At 37.1% G+C, this 13,298-nt stretch overlaps 1 protein-coding gene across 9 annotated transcripts in view; it reads left to right on the top strand.

The window, feature by feature from the left end:
- The window catches only part of LOC123762051 (phospholipase D1), a 38,285-nt gene that overhangs the window by 14,481 nt on the left and 10,506 nt on the right, over positions 1-13,298 (top strand). For 8 of the 9 annotated variants that reach the window (XM_069335815.1, XM_045748270.2, XM_045748271.2 and 5 more), the window contains 17 exons: positions 117-196; positions 1,000-1,123; positions 1,453-1,603; positions 2,454-2,549; positions 2,965-3,102; positions 4,244-4,367; positions 5,098-5,198; positions 6,090-6,275; positions 7,053-7,132; positions 7,628-7,700; positions 8,097-8,234; positions 9,053-9,191; positions 10,026-10,165; positions 10,490-11,152; positions 12,153-12,227; positions 12,537-12,718; positions 12,941-13,068. In XM_069335815.1, coding sequence (XP_069191916.1) covers positions 117-196; positions 1,000-1,123; positions 1,453-1,603; positions 2,454-2,549; positions 2,965-3,102; positions 4,244-4,367; positions 5,098-5,198; positions 6,090-6,275; positions 7,053-7,132; positions 7,628-7,700; positions 8,097-8,234; positions 9,053-9,191; positions 10,026-10,165; positions 10,490-11,152; positions 12,153-12,227; positions 12,537-12,718; positions 12,941-13,068 — 2,618 coding nt within the window. The remainder of the gene's footprint in view (positions 1-116; positions 197-999; positions 1,124-1,452; positions 1,604-2,453; positions 2,550-2,964; positions 3,103-4,243; positions 4,368-5,097; positions 5,199-6,089; positions 6,276-7,052; positions 7,133-7,627; positions 7,701-8,096; positions 8,235-9,052; positions 9,192-10,025; positions 10,166-10,489; positions 11,153-12,152; positions 12,228-12,536; positions 12,719-12,940; positions 13,069-13,298) is intronic. The other variant, XM_045748267.2, reaches the window with a different exon arrangement.

Raw genomic sequence — 13,298 nt, 5'->3', positions numbered from 1 at the left:
TCATGGTTGACATGATCAATCTCATTGTTGACTGTACAACTAACATGTTAGCAGTGAAAATATAAATTAATATAAATACCTGTAGTGTTACGTTAAAATTTGTTCCTATGTTTTAGATCTGCCGTTACCTCCCTCTGATGATACCGACTTCAGTCCAAAAGCAATCTTCCGTTCTGATGCAAAAGAGAAATTACAGGTACAGTATGCAACCTGTTTTCAGGAATAGGCTTTCTTAGATATTCTAAACATCTTCAAACTCTAAACAATTTCCAGATATACAGTATGATCTTGAGGTTATCTTGAGATGATTTCGGGGCTTTAGTGTCCCCGCGGCCCGGTCCTCGACCAGGCCTCCACCCCCAGGAAGCAGCCCGTGACAGCTGACTAACTCCCAGGTACTTATTTACTGCTAGGTAACAGGGGCATTCAGGGTGAAAGAAACTTTGCCCATTTGTTTCTGCCTCGTGCGGGAATCGAACCCGCGCCACAGAATTACAAATCCTGCACGCTATCCACCAGGCTACGAGGCACCCCAATGATGATAATATTCTAGCAAAGGCAGTAAAGAACCATGACTGAGTATTAATATTGTAATTTGGACTGAAATGTAAGTAGTCTGTGTGTGTGTGTGTGTGTGTGGTTGGGGGGGGGGGGGTAAAATATCTGTACTGCAGATGTAGGTTATAAACAAACTTTGTACAACTCTATACTGTATTGTACCTTTACCCCAAAACAGTTCAAAAACCTTAAAAACTTGTATCAACTCTAAATTCAATCAAATACAATATGGTACAGTATAAAAATCAATTAAGATTATGTAGTAGGTATTGTATTATCAGAATGAAATTATTTCTTTTATGTTATGCACGAATCATTGAGCATTGTAATGTGATCTCAAAGTTATTTGCTCATAATTTGGAGATGGTGCAATATAATCATACCCCTGATGGCACTCAAAGAAAGTGACAGGCAACTTTTTTGTTTTAATTATAATTTCAGAATCGACCCTCCTTGAAAATATTTGCTCTAACCCAGAGTCCAACTCTCGGTTCACCCGACTCCGATATAGATGTTCTTGGCTACCTCGACAACACACCAGATACTCTTCCAGATACAAATGATAGTAAGTCTTGGACATATTTTTTTGGTGGGGGGGGGGAGGGGTGGTAAAGTTCAATAAATAAAACATCTTTATTCGTAAATAGTTGTATTTTTATAATCGAGTTATTTTACACAAAATTTCAGTACAGTATATCATTATATTAAAGAATATATTTACAGTAGTACTGGTACGTATATAATACACTACAGTATTTAACAAAATTTACTTCGTATGCAGTACCTTCATGAATTTTGGTTACTGTATTCAAAATTCATTTTAAAGATATTATACTCAAATGAATATGTATTACAGATGATAATCGTATATATTATCTGTGTTTTTTATTCTAGGTGTCGGTTCACTGCCTTATAGCAGAGTGTATGAGACTAGTAAATTCTCCGAGTTGATGCCAGGAGCATTTGTTCCCAACCGTCATGTACAGCTCCGCATTACCAAGGTTCAGCCTATTCATTCCCATATACATATCTTCAATAATCATATGTAAGTGATCTGTGTATAATACAATTGTGACGCAGGTTAATCAGTGTTCAGTACATGTATTATGTTAATTTGTAGTCTGAACTAATGACTGGAATCTGTTGTAGAATTTGTTTTGTTAATGCTATTGCAACTTCTGTATTTGTGTAAACATGGGACCACACTTCCCTAACTGGTTGCTGAATTTCCCTTAAATGTTTATTCCCACCTAATAATGTTGTATTTTCATCATAAGGTTCCAAGTAAAGCCACATATATACTCTTCCCCCAAAAAAATCAATAGCAATTAACCTATATTTTGCCTCTCTCTTTTGTAATGTGGAGAAGTATTAATTATTTGTTGATTAGCCACTGTACCTTGAGGTTACCTTGAGGTGCTTCCGGGGCTTAGCGTCCCCGCGGCCCGGTCGTCGACCAGGCCTCCTGGTTGCTGGACTGATCAACCAGGCTGTTGGACGCGGCTGCTCGCAGCCTGACGTATGAGTCACAGCCTGGTTGATCAGGTATCCTTTGGAGGTGCTTATCCAGTTCTCTCTTGAACACTGTGAGGGGATTGCCAGTTATGCCCCTTATGTGTAGCGGAAGCGTGTTGAACAGTCTCGGGCCTCTGATGTTGATAGAGTTCTCTCTCAGAGTACCTGTTGTACACAATTGGCTATAATTGTCCCACCGTGCCTGGTCCCATTTGTGTACAGTATTGAGACGCAGCAGTGACACTGAGTTCTCTAATGTTACTTGTTGCATTGTTATCTTATATTATCAAGTTGCAATATTCTGCATCTCAGTCTTGGTTTAATTAGTTACGGTATGTATGATCTCATATTTTACTTTATCGTACCTTCATTATTTATAGGCTGATGATTAGTATGGCGCATGGAGACTATAGCTGGACAGTCCAGAAGAAAGTGATGCAGGTTGCGTCTCTCCACAGTGTTCTGGTGCTGCTGAGGTGGGTTTCCGCTCCTCTCACTCTCACTGCCTGGGGGGTCTAATCTAGGGCCATCGGTGTTTTATCTCAACTTTATGTAAATTAATCATATCTCACCCACTTGCTCCTTATATTTATAAAGTCATGGTTAGGAAGAACAATGAAAGTCCTGGATAGAAAGAACAGTTAGTTAGTGTAAATGATATAATGACTGAACCAGGGATATTTTTCTTTATTAATATTTGCAACCATCTTTTCCTGTTTGTCATGTTTTTTCTCCAGGCTGTTGCCTTCCCGAAACAATTAAATTGAGGAACAGATTATTAATAATAAATTATATAAGTGTAACGTAAAGCATCGTATCATGTTTTGGTCAGTCATCAGTTTCGTGTACTGTCCCAGGCCATGAACATTAATAATTAAAATATCACTTCAGAACAAGACTGAAAATGCCGGCAGCAACACGAGTCACGCGGCAGCGAAGGCAAAGCATGAGGCAGCAAATTAAGCAAGCTGAACAAGCAACTGGTACACCTAATGGTGAAAATTGTACCCCAAACAATAGGCAACTCAGGTATGTACTGGCAAATATTATCACAGTAGCTCAAGAGAGAGTTTTAATTTTGTGGTATTTAATATCTATAATTCTTTTAATAATCCAGTACAGTATATTACACAACATTGTTGTGTAATCATTCTCAAGTCAATCGACTTGAGAATGGTCCAGGACGGACCGAAACGTCGTCGTCCCTTCAATTTCTAGTGTGTGGTCTGGTCAACAACATTGTTCTGGTTGGTGCCTCTCCACCCACTGAAAGTGGGAAATTGGGTATGGATAATTATATATAATGAATGTTTGCAGCCTTCTTCATTCTGATAATGTTTGCATCAGGACTTAGTGTTGATACCTTCCTGTGGAACACTTTATTGGCGCCTTCTGTTGTATTTGAAGACTGTCTCTCAGTCTGGCACTGTCCCTCAATCTGGCACTGTCCCTCAGTCTGTTCAGTCAAGTTTACTCTTCTGAAAGGGTTGCCAGACACTTTACATCATCAGCTGTGAGGTTTATTTCTCTATACATTAATTTATGCACTAATTTTGACCTTTATTGTTTTTGTTCAGATGAACACTTATCACATTTCAGTCAACTAATATTTATATTTTAATTTGTGGCATTCATACTTAAAACACATTCAACTTGTATTATTTATATGCCTGGCATTTCCATAAGTATTTCATTTTGCTTACTAATGTATCAGCATTTGTAAGACATCAGGACATAGTAGGCTAGTGACCAATTTGATTAATTCCTTCATGAATACATACAGATCACTTCTTTTATTCATACATGTTACACTCATACAGTGTATTCATTAGTTTCCATACATAGTTATAACTGTTTATCTTTTGATGATAATATGACCATACAGTAGTTATAATAATAATACTGTAATGATATTAATATTTTATTTATTCAAGAGTACATACATATGATACACGAACACTTGAAAATTTGAAGGTAAGAGATGTGCAGCACAATACTTAATGCACTAAAACCCAGAGCATTTCAATCATAACATAAAAATAATTAGGAGAAAATGCTGATTAGATTTTCACTGTATCTTCAGCTAATAAAGAATAGCAGCATGATTAAAATTGGAATCGTGAATTAGAGAGTAGTTATAAGCGTAGTAATAGCATGGTGTATGGCGCAGGTATCCTCGTCGAGCCCTGCAGACAATGGACGACACTGTAAAGGCCGACCTGGAGACCTACCTTGAAAACCTTCTTCGCCACCCGCTCTTCCGTAGTCATCATGCTGTGCTGGATTTTTTTGAGGTGCTTCTTTTATTATAAGTAGGAAATCACTATATTTTAATTTAGTTGTTCATATTGTTTGGTTTATATATACAGTATACAGTACTGTATGTGTTTTAAATTAAATTGATAAGTTTTAAATTTTGCCACTAGAAGTGCATGAACATTTGCAGTGATGGTTAATAATCCACATGTATGCTGATATTCTTCAAAGATTGATAAGAGTAAGCATAGCTATATATGTTATTCATTTTGTTAATATCTAATCTAACTGATTTACCTGATGGCCACTATCTCTAGTGGTTGTGTTGGGGACATGAAGCAGAGAACTTGTGGATGATCCCCACTATTCATCTTGAGAAACTTTTCATTATACTACTCACCTTTTTTCTCAAGTGTAGCCTCCAGATCCACGGGAAGTGAGAAATAAGAATAATGACTATATGAGGGATTATCTGTATCCAGTTCTGAGATTTCCTTTGGTTCTGTAGACCAGCTTGAATCTTAGCTTTCCTAATGACTTTGTGGATAATATTGGTGTTGGCAGTGGCCCAAAGGCCCACATAGTATTCACAAACACTCTCATCCTGTACGTCACATTGGAGCCTGCTTAGTCAAGTCTTGAAGACTTTGATCTTTGTTCCGGCAATATTTTCTATATTTGCTGAAAGGTTAACTAATTGCTGGCCTCTGATACTGTAATAATGATGGGTATAATATATGTGGGTATATAATGAGATACTTGTTCCAGATATCTCCTGTATCCTTCATCAATGAGCTGGGAGAGAAGATTAAAGAGGGATATGTTGGCAAGAGGACCGGCAGCGGGAACCCGCATGGTTGCTGTAACTGGTGAGGGTGTTAGTAGTGTGAAGTTGACTTTTGTGTTGTATTTGTTATACTCTTGTGGTTTTGTTAGTTTACTCAGTGCTTAAAAATTGTGGTAATGTTAAAAATATTCCCTATCATCCCAAAGTTTGCTGAAGTTGTACAAGTTTGTAGAATACTTATGAATTTGCAATAACAGGTTTACTTTTCATGTCTTCTTTTTAAGGAAGTAGAGATTGTAATTGAAATATTTTTAGTCATTAGTTAAAATGATAAGTCTACAAAAGAATGTTTATCAATAAAGTTTTGTGAATCATTTATGTTACTAAATTCTCTTGTCCTTCTAAATTATTCAATCAATTCCTCTGAAAAGTATATTTCACTAAAGCCAAAAATTGATGAACTAAATATGGTATGTAGTGGCTTGCAAAATTGATGTGGTGTACTCGCCTAGTTGTGCTTGTGGGGTTTAAGCTCTGGCTCTTTGGTCCAATCTCTGTCCTGTTGAGTACAATTTGGGCAATTGAGTACAGCAGTTTGTGATGTTGGGAGTGCTTGGGAGAACAGACTGAATTATTAGTGGCTTCTTTATTTTGTGCAGTATTGACAAATTACAACAAAACCACTTGTATAACTGTTGAATTAACATGGAAAAGCCTTCCTCGAGTAATGTGAACTTTGCTGTGGCTTCATAAGTACTATACTAAAATTTATGCTGAATTAAATACTGTATACCAAGTTAGACAACTCATCAGACAGCCTGGAAACTCATATACTTTAAATGTGGAATACATTTCTTTAATGAATGTTGATTTAGACATTTGTCTGAATATGATAAAAGGTGCTGTGACCAGACTTTTAAGGTGTATGCCAATGTATGTTTTAAATCTAATTTATAGTCTTTACTCCCTTCAGGTGTTCAACATGTACAGGAAAATATAAGAACCGCTGGCTGGTACTGAAGGAAACGTGCCTCTTCTTCCTGGCCCCAGAGAGCGGTCAAGTGCGCACTGTAATGCTCATGGACTCTGGCTTCCAGATCTCTCACAGCTATAGACTAATTGGTGCTCGCAACAGTCTTCTCATATCTAATCTCTCGAGGTATGTGTCCTACAGATTTGGCCTTAATCTTACATTAAACAGATTCATTTTTGCTATAACTAAAATTAGGGTTTTAAATCTAAAGTATAATTTCAGGTGAGTGAGGAATCTTTGTGATGCAAAATTGGGCTCTCAAATGCTTTGAGTGTTTAGGAATTAACTATTGTCTCAATGCAAATTGTCACTTTAGCTGTTCTTGTTGGGGCGAGCATAGTAAATTGACTTGTGTAGCAGATTACTCATGATCAGAATAGGAAGAGCCGTGAGACACTCGCTAACTACTGGATGGCTGAGAATACTGTAGGATGGGTAACTATCATCAGTTTCAGGAACAATGTATGAATTATTTTATATTTAATTCCCAGTTCTATGCAAGGAGATCAAACATGAAATTGTGTTAATGAAGCTTTAATGCTATAATATGGTACATAGATTACTGTATCTATAGTCTTTATGTAATAAAAATCTTGGTTCTGAAATGCATCTTACTTAAGTCACACAGTTAGTGTTAACACGAGGTGTCTGGAAGAACCTTCTTTCTACCACCACTCATCAATTCTTTGTTGAAACAAAAACCTACAATAAAATTACTCCTACATAAACGTGTTGTTACAAGTCGAGCCTGGCCTCAGGCTGGGCTCGGGAAGTAGAACAACTCCCAGAACCCTCTCCAGGTAGCTCCAGGTATGTGATAAAGTAGACATATATGATAACATAGATATGGCCTTTCCAAATACATCATGATCTAGAAGTATGTTGATATGTTCTTTCCCACAGGTCACTGATGATAAAGTGTGACTCAGAGAGCAGCAAAAAGGAGTGGTATTCAGTCATTACTAAAACACAACGTAAATATGGTAAGCAATTTGTTTCGTGCCTATTTGAAATATTTTGCTAGTCGTGTGGAACTGGTTTCTCGTGATGCTGCTAAAAGTGGAAGGAATTAGAAAGTCAAGTGTTGATATTTAAGTACATAATATGTACAAAGTACATATTTGGTTAATACCACTGAAGGGAATGAATAAAGCTCCAAGGGCTGGTTTCACTATAGGTTCTCTAAGCAGAATAGACTTCATTGAAGAGAATGTTTTGCGTGTAAAGATTTTCGCGAACATAACAAATTTGGTACAAATCTTACAGGGAAAATGTGTTCTTCAATTATGATTTGTCTCTACGGGTACTTGGATTTTGTCTACGTATGTAGACAAAATAAATTTAGTATTATAGTTTTCTTTTACTATCTTTAACTCTTCAAAACATAGATTACTGTATTTTAATCTTTCCATGTGTATAAATATTAAGCATGACTTATAATTTGCCTTATAGTATTACCATATATATGTTCATTACAGCCAAAGACTTCACCAACCAAGATCTGCGATATGGATCCTTTGCCCCAGTCCGGCGTGGGTCCTATGCTCGCTGGTGAGTTATGGGACTGTCTAGCACTTTATGGATAGCCACCCTATGGAATTACCTTGTTTAGTAGTATCTGTTTTATAGATGAGGGTTATTAAAATAAATCTTGTTACTGCATATAATTATTGTATATCATTGGACTGAAAAGATTTAGAGCATAGTTATTCATCTGATATAGCTGGTTCCAATACCTGGAATGAGGCCTAAATACACCATGGAATTATTTCTCCCAGCAAGTTTTAAAACAGCTCACCAAACTCATCACATTTCTTTATGAACATATTTGTTCTCATTATTTTTTAGGTTTGATATTAGATGACAGCATTAAGTTTCGACTAAGCTTGTGTACAAAAAGAGGATGTGTTGCCATGAGTAATGATGTGTTGCCTGTTTATACCTCAGGTACGTGGATGGTGCCCGGTACATGTGGGATGTGGCAGACATGCTTGAGGGGGCGAAGGAGGAAATTTTTATTACCGACTGGTGGATGAGCCCACAAATTTACCTTAAGCGACCTGACCTAACAGGACGACGTTGGAGGTTCGTGGAAACAGGATAATGCCTTCCATCTTTTTTTTTTTTTTTTTTTTAGTGGCATCACTTTGGTCTTGGTCTGGTGTAGGGTTGAGTACAGGATGTTTGAGAATCTTCTAATCTGAAGTGCACAGTAGTAGTAGTAGGATTGTAAACAGTATACATTTAGGTACAGTGTACATTTTCTATATTTTAGGTACCTGTACTTGATATCTGTGTGCAAGCTTAATGCATGGTGTACCTATAGTAATTTTGTATTTTCTAGGAGGAGCCCCTACTGCTTCCCAGAGCTATCCAGGCTAATATGTATCTCTTTAGAATTTGGCATCAGTCGATGTGGGTGGAATTATAGGCCTACTGGGGACCACGAGCTAGAATCTAGCCCCCATCAGAGGCACGAGGAGCAATGGCCCATAGAAATGCACTGGTTTGTGACCAGTGCACGGAAGTCCAGACCTTGTCTTGACTCGACTCGCTTACCATCTATGCTTGGTCATTGAGAGGTGGCAGCAGTCCCATCATATACTCCATTATATTCTGAGCTATCTGAACTTTGCTTGCTCTGAGACTCGGAAAGTGTTCTCCTTTGACCTTGCAGAATCTTCAGAATCTTTGGCTACCTCTATGAACATTTTAGGGCTTATTTCTATGGCGGCCTCGTGCCTCCTTACCCCCTGTACACGAGTTGTTCACAGACGCGTCCAGTGTCTTGAGTGTTATATAAAGACCAGATAGATCGGATGTTCAGTAACATCAGCATAAATTTAATGTTAAAGAAGTAGGTTTGAATAATAATTATATAAGGTAACAGACAACATTTCCAGGTTGGGAGAAATACTAAGAAGGAAAGCTGAAAGTGGAGTGAGAGTATTTATCTTGCTATACAAGGAGGTAGAACTGGCTTTGGGGATCAGCTCTCTTCTTACAAAGCATACTGTTAACCAACTTCATCCCAATATCAAGGTACAGTATTTAATGGAATCTTTATACATAACTTTGTTGGGGTGTTATGGGGTAACATTGTTCATGTTGTGTGTGATATCTGTGTGTGATATCTCTTGTGATATCTGATGGTGTGGAGTGATAACTGATCTGCGGGAGGTAGCTTCTTCAGCAGCTGTATAGGCTCTAGTTCATTTTGCTCTATTATAAAGTAAAGTTCTTCATGGAAATGTTTGAAATTTTGTTATGCATATGCTCTAGCCCATTTGTATAATTTGTTGTTTATAATTTAGAGGTATGGTGGCTCGGTCATCTTTCTCAAGCACATCAGTCATCAATCAATCAATCATAACCTTATTCATAAATGTCCTATTTGTATATTTATAGTTAGGTTAGTTTACACAACTTTACAGAAAATGGCTGACCTAATGTCATAATTACAACATTATATGAAATATGTGTACAGTACAGTAGTTATAAACTCACTCCACACCTTCGGGGTATCACAAGAGCTGACCGCAACACATTAACTGTAGCTGAGAAACCTTGCTGCTCAGTACATCTTTCAGATATATGAAGCAATTTCAACTGATTTATTTCAAGAGTTTTTTCTTCCTTCTGGTCTTTGGTCTGTGAATACAGTAGTGAGTTTGGTGCTTTCTGGGATCCTAGTCCACAACTTTTGTGTTCTTCTTCATGAGCCATTTTCTGTGCAGTAATAAGACTACAGTTAAATACACGATAATGTTTTGTAATCCCCATTTGTTTACTTTTTAAAGATGCTTGATATCTTTTTAATTGGACAGGAAGGACAACTACTTTGTTAATGTGCTGTAATTTCCGTATTCTGTGTAGGTACTTCGTCACCCAGATCATCTATCAGGAGGAGTGCTGTACTGGGCTCACCATGAAAAGCTCGTCATCATCGATCAGATGTATGCATTCGTCAGTGGAATTGACCTGGCCTTTGGACGATGGGATGATTATAGACACAAGTAAGAACTTAGGACAGTTTTCAGGTAGCAATTTTAGATGCTCAGTGTTGAGATATTGCATTATTTACTGGAATAGTCTTTCATACTTTTTCCTCAGCAGCCCAATGAGATTTGATGTAACCATCTTTTGCAAGCTGTTGCTCACTTTGCAACTTACAAAATAATATATCCAATAATAGGTTATTGCTAATTTTGTGCGTAACATAGGTGTGCTTTACAATATTTAGTAGAGTAATTATAACAATATAACAATACACTTTCTCATCATAATAATTTATTTTAAAGTCATTTTATATGACCAATGATAGAATTTTATTGACATAGGCTTGTAGACATTGGACATGCTGGAGTGCAGGCATCTCCAGTTCGCCAAGGAATCCTAGGAAGCGCTCTGCAGCAGTTGGTGCGTGGGACAAATGAGGTGCTAATGAACACAGTTAACCGATCAACACCCAGTAGCAGAAGAACATCTTTGGATGCCTCCGTTTGTGGTAACACGACACAGAGTACCACTGCCAGTTCACTCTTCCTAAATCCAAATGAATCTGAATCCCCAAAGAGGTCTGATGAAAGTCCAGAGAGAAATGTTGCTGAAAATGCTTCAGTGGTTCATGGTGAAGACACAGTGGATCACAGTGGTACAGTAGGAATAGAGATGACGGCTCATAAAACCTCTTCTGAAGATGCAAAAAATAATATTAGTAATGAGAAAATTTCAGGAGAATCTACAGCTATTGAAAGTATGCCCTTACAATCTTCCGCAAAGACATTAAATGCCAAGTCCAGATTCTTTAGACGTGAGCCAAAATCTGTTAAAGATCCATCTCAGTTGAGTGACCAGAGCAGTGACGATGAACAGCGTGAAGGGAAAATGGGGAAAAGCTTTAGGGAAGTACGCAAAATAGGTCTGGAGCTTGTTGAGGAAGTAAAAGAAAAGGGGCGGGAAGTGCGAGCGTGGACTGCTCATAAGCTACCTCAGTTACATCGGTAAGTCAATTAACATCAGATTTTGAGCGGAATTTGTTCAGTTGCAGTGTTTGCTTCCCTTAATGCAAGTTCTTTGGAATAATCAGTATTTATGCAAAAACTAAAACTCTCAATCTAATTTACTACAGATTTGCTTGGTTAAATGCTATTTAATTTTTTTTTTAGGAAGTACAGTATTTAATAAGCAGGTGAAACTAGCATAGTTAGACTTGTTTAGTGTTGTATGAACTGCTTACAGGGAATATGAAGTTTCACATTTTATTGTTAATTAGTTGTTTCTTTCATAATACTTGTAGTTCCATTATTATCAAAATAATAATGCTACTGTATTTGGGCAAATATATGTCACATCTCTTTTTTTTTTTCTTTTGGGGGGGGGGGGTACCCATAATGGTTTTAAAGTAGGTCACTACAGTGAAATAGAATGTAAAGTTCAGTGAATTTTTTCAAGAGGGCTGTCCCACCACCCCTCACAAATCCCTTTCACCTATCACCATAGTCGCCTCCACCAAAACAATTAGTTGCCACCACTACCATCTCACTGTAAGTCACATCATCACAGCAAGTCATCGTAGCTTCACTGTCAGTCCTAAAATCACTATCTCAGTCATGCAAGTCACCTGTACCATTATTGTACTACTACTACTACTACACACACACAGCAAGAGTTTCACAGATTATTGCATTGCCAAATATTGTGTTAAACACTTTATTTTTAATTTTATTTGAGCTGTTTTTTTATCCTATTTTGATATGTTAATTCATTTGAGTGCATCATTAACTGGCTTAAAAAGTAGAAAAGGAGACTTAAAAGATTTGATGCATGTCAAAGGTGTGCTAAAGTTGACTGACCCAAGCATTAGAATAATTAAATGATTTTATTCAGTAGCCTAAATAGTTATGCCTGCATGAATTTTTGTACTAAAACATGGATGTGTGTGCAAAATGTGTGTGCCTAATGATATGAAATATTTCTACATGCCGTACTCCTAATTTCCAGGAGAAACAGTTCGGACTCTGAAATTTCAGATAGTTCATCTGACGAAGGAGAGACGGTACAGAACTCAAGAAATAGGTTTGTTTACCTTCATGCCAGTTGACCTTTACATTATACAACTTCTATTTATATGTTACAGTTTCAGAAATACTGTTGATTTTCTTCAAAATTGTGAAAATGTGTGTAAAGTAATAAAATGTAGGAGCATAAGGTATAGAGGGATAAAGTGATAAATATAAAATATTTTTTTGTAATGAAGCTTGAGTTAGTGTGTATATAATATTTTGTTTCATTAGAGTTATATAAAATAGTGTAATGAAACGACAAATCTTTATTACATTGCTGATGATATTCATTGACCGTTGGGTGTTGTCTGTATGTATGTAGGTTCTACAAGCGTCACAAACTTAAGTTGGCTACCAAAGAGAAAATGGGCAGCTGCTCTTCACTTGCCCATGCCCACAACTTGGTCACCATGGAAGATACGACCTCAACTCATCTCTGGGTTGGTAAAGACTATGTCAACTGGATCAGTAAAGATCTGGATAACTTGGATGAACCCTTCAAAGGTAAGGTATTGCTGACAGCAGTAACTACTAAATTAGAATATTAACATGGGTATTGTATTGTATAATTAAATAGTAAGGAACAGGTAGCAGCAATGGATCACTATAAGGCATATTTACCAGAAAGAAGCTTTTGTATATTAATTTTCAGTTCCCAAATATACAAGAAATGTTTGCTACAAATGCTTAGTTGTATCACTGAAGTATAATACACATTCTTCTCAGATATTGTTAATCGCCATCACACTCCACGTATGCCGTGGCATGACATTGGCCTCTTTGTTGAGGGACCAGCTGCTCGTGATGCAGCTCGCCATTTTATTCAACGCTGGAATGCTGTAAAAACTGAAAAGGTACGCCTTTAATGCTGGTGTAAATTTATTTTTCACTTTTTTGCTATTCGCCTATGGAATGTCCATGCTCAGGCTGAATTTTAGGTATATTATGTAAAATAAGTTACCATTGTAACTTTACATAAAGTTAGTTACCATTGTATTTATGGTAATGGACAACAACTAGAAATATTGTACTTTAAAGATGTTTTTACTTACCACATAGGTCCACCTAGTGGTGGTGGTTGGCT

The sequence above is a fragment of the Procambarus clarkii genome, chromosome 34 (genome assembly GCF_040958095.1).
Source record: "Procambarus clarkii isolate CNS0578487 chromosome 34, FALCON_Pclarkii_2.0, whole genome shotgun sequence".
Classification (NCBI taxonomy): Eukaryota; Metazoa; Arthropoda; class Malacostraca; order Decapoda; family Cambaridae; genus Procambarus; species Procambarus clarkii.
Note: the sequence above shows the minus strand (reverse complement) of the source record. Positions and strands in the feature narration are given on the sequence as shown.